Genomic DNA, 3,783 nt, shown 5'->3' on the forward strand with positions numbered 1-3,783 from the left:
CCATGTTAACCAGATTTTTCACAAGTCCCCATATGGCATGGTCCAGCAATTACTTCATCAATTCTGATATTTAAAGTCGTGTATAAGCTTACAAAGCCATAGTTGTTATACCTGATTTTTTTCATAGCTGTATAACCTTTAGAAAGGGTGGTCCCCACGAGGGATGAAAAAAATGTTGGTCCCCACAAACCACAAAAACCAGTATGTGTGTGTGTGTGTGTGTGTGTGTGTGTGTGTGTGTGTGTGTGTGTGTGTGTGTGTGTGTGTGTCACATCACAGGGATTTATTTTGAACTACTTATGTCAAATACTTTTTTGTATTTTGTAATACATATCTGGCTGGGACGGGGAAAAATATGTTATTTGTGTGAAGATGCTTTCAGATCTTTCATTTTCTGTAGGCCTATTTTAAATAAACAAAGCACATTATGTATGTTGTCTAAAAAAGCCTCAAATCATGCATTTCAACGCCCAAGAAATGGCACCCTTGGCCTGGGCCATGGCTCATTGGTCCAGGCACCTTGGCTGGTAATCCAGTCTGGCAGTGTGCCGCGGGTTCGACTCCCGATCCCGACGGCCCTCACTGCATGTCTTCCCCCCCATCTCTCTCCCCATTTCCTGTCAGCCTACTGTCTGTCCCTCCATAAAAATATTAAATAAAATAAAAACATTTAAAAGAAATGGCACCCTTTTCACATTGGCCTATTATATTGGTGCCACTCTTTATTGGTGAAGAACGCAATACAATAAAATGTAAGGCTCATAACAATACGATTTGCGGTTTAGTTTTGAATGGATAGCTGAACCTGACAGATGGCATCCTCGTTAACACTATACCTAATATGTGACAAATAGGGGGTTTACTTCCTTGGCCTACTGGCAGTATGCACAAGAACATTTGGTTTTGACAGCTCACCCCTATGCCATAAAAACAATCCACGCCTCATAAATAATACATAATAATAACCAGAAATTGGGTCTAATAATGGCATGGTTTCCCTGTGCAATCTGTTGGTTATGGATAGCAGTTACTAGGCCTGCAGTTTGTCAAGGATGCGTATTAGTATCTGATCAGAGAACCATGTGGAACTCCATATCGTCGCTGTCGGGTGGAAATTGTATGTCCAAGAGTAAAACTTCTGGGAACTCAGATTATTAGTCCAAGAGTGTTTCTTTTTTGAGGGGCGCTAGCCCCTCCTATGTCCAGCTTTGAGGGTGTGTACGTGTAAACACAAACATTGAAGACAAAAGTGAGGACGCAAATTGTGATTGGCCAGAATGAGATGATGTATGATGATGATGATGATGACGACGTATGATGATAAGAGCTCCCCTCACTTCACACGGGTGTGATTTTTTTATTCAATATTATAAAATAATGAAAATAGCCAATCTACAAGCTGACAACACAACACATTGCGACGCGCTGTGAGCTTGTAGATCTGCTATTTTCACTACTTTTCTGCAACACTCTTGTGTGAGGTGCATTGCCTGACAGCAATGAACAGATTAACATCAATATGACGTCAGTACTTGGGAACAGTCTGGAACCATGTGCACTTCACACCTGGGCTAGACTGACGTCGTCAATAGGTCTTACGACACTGCTGTGGCGTTGGCATTATATAGCAGGTGTGCCGGACAGTGGAGTATTTAGCAGTTACAAGAGTCCTCACCGCTACGACTGGTGACCCCTATGAAATCAACCTCGAACCTTATCTGAGTCTAAACACACAGTTTACGGTGTGCAAACAGCAGAAGGATGGCAGAGGACCAGAGCTCTCAATCCTGGCCAAACAACAAGGATGATTATGTTCTCAAAGAGGTGATAGGGAGCGGTGCCACAGCCGTGGTCCAAGCAGCGTACTGCATGCCCAGAAAGGAGCAGGTGGCCATCAAGCGCATCAACCTGGAGAAGTGTCAGAGCAGCATGGATGAGCTTCTGAAAGAGAGCCGGTCTTTGAGCCAGTGTCACCATCGGAACATTGTCTCTTACTACACCTCCTTTGTGGTTAAGGATGAACTCTGGCTGGTGATGACGCTGCTCAGCGGTGGTTCTGTGTTGGACATAATCAAGCATACCATAAAGCGTGCTGAACACATGAATGGCGTCTTGGATGAGGCCTGCGTCGCCACCATCCTGAAAGAAGTGTTGGAGGGGCTGGAATACCTGCATAAAAATGGCCAGATTCACAGGGATCTGAAGGGTGGAAATATTCTTCTTGGCAGCGATGGCTCGGTGAAAATTGCAGACTTTGGAGTGAGTGACTTCCTAGCAGCTGGAGACAACCGAAACAAAGTGCGGAAGACGTTCGTGGGTACACCTTGCTGGATGGCCCCAGAGGTCATGGAGCCGGAACGGGGCTATGACTTCAAAGCTGACATCTGGAGTTTCGGTATAACAGCCATTGAACTGGCCACCGGAGCCGCACCATATCACAAGTATCCACCCATGAAGGTGCTGATGCTGACCCTGCAGAATGACCCTCCCTGCCTGGAGACGGGCATCACTGACATGAATATGGTGAAGAAATATGGCAAGTCCTTCAGGAAGATGATCTCCCTGTGTTTACAGAAAGACCCAACGAAAAGGCCAACTGCTGGCGAGTTGTTAAAACACAAGTTCTTCACAAAAGCCAAGAACAATGAGTACTTGGAGGAGAAGCTCAGGAAGGCGCCGACCATGTCGGATCGCTCGAAAAAGGTGCGTCGCGTACCCGGGTCCAGCGGCGTTCTCCACAAGACGGAGGACGGAGGATGGGAGTGGAGCGACGACGAGCTGGACGAGGAGAGTGTGGAGGGGAAGGCCGCGGTGGCGGCTCTGCGCTCGCCAAGGGTGAAGGACGAATCGCACAATTTGGAGATTTTCCTTCCCACAGTCGACACCCCGGTTCTTCAGCCATCTGTCTCGGCCCAGGAGGGCATTGTGAATGCTGCTGCAGACCAGACAGGTGGAGAGGCTATACCACATAGCCCAGCTGCTCAGACACTGAGATGTCTCTCACTTGGACCGGCTGCACAGGACCTGGCAGCATCGAACACCAACGTACCACAGGCCTCTACTCAGACGGGGAGTCACTCACTGGAATCGACGACTGCAAAGGGCCCGGCGGCATCGGGGGCCAATGCCGCCATCAGCCTGGTGCTGACCCTGAGGAATCCGAAGAAGGAGCTCAACGACATCCGATTCGAGTTCATGCCTGGCAGAGACTCTGCCGATGGGGTGGCCCACGAGTTGGTCTCGGCCGGTCTGGTCGATGGTAAGGACTTAGTTGTTGTTGCTTCCAATTTGCAAAAGATCGTGGACGATCCTCTGAACAACAGAAACGTGACCTTCAAACTGGCATCAGGCTCGCACGAGCCGGACATACCCAACGACGTCAAACTGTTGGGGTTTGCACAGCTCAACATCAGTTCGTCAGATACTGAATAGGTATTATTTATTCATTCCAGTGGTGAACAGTATGGCCCAAAACCACAGAGCAAAAGGCAGCGTTGGGAACAGAGGCAGAAATCAAACAACCAGCAAAAGTAAAAAAAATCAAAAACAAGCAGGGTGTACATAACAACAACTGGAGTGTCAGAGGCAAAGACAGTTCCAATCTGGCACATTTCTGCACAGCTGCCAGGCCACGGAAGTCAGTTCCTAATATTCTTCACATTTTGTGAATATTTTTGTGCCAGTTTACACGTTTGTGAATGAATCATCTCGGATAAACTGAAACTGACATGTCAGAGATTCACAGGTAAGCCACATTTCTAGTAGACATCTTGTTTAATAACA

At 47.3% G+C, this 3,783-nt stretch overlaps 1 protein-coding gene across 1 annotated transcript; it reads left to right on the forward strand.

Moving 5' to 3' along the window:
* Window positions 1–1,761: 1,761 nt before the first annotated feature.
* Window positions 1,762–3,432, forward strand: LOC306929847 (serine/threonine-protein kinase OSR1-like; the record flags this gene model as incomplete). The annotated part of the gene is made up of 2 exons (XM_079510582.1): window positions 1,762–2,950; window positions 3,032–3,432. 2 exons carry the CDS (start codon window positions 1,762–1,764, stop codon window positions 3,430–3,432), a joined length of 1,590 nt encoding a protein of 529 aa, XP_079366708.1.
* Between the last annotated feature and the right edge of the window lie 351 nt (window positions 3,433–3,783).

Source organism: Electrona antarctica (genome assembly GCF_951216825.1).
Source record: "Electrona antarctica genome assembly, chromosome: 9".
Lineage (NCBI taxonomy): Eukaryota > Metazoa > Chordata > Actinopteri > Myctophiformes > Myctophidae > Electrona > Electrona antarctica.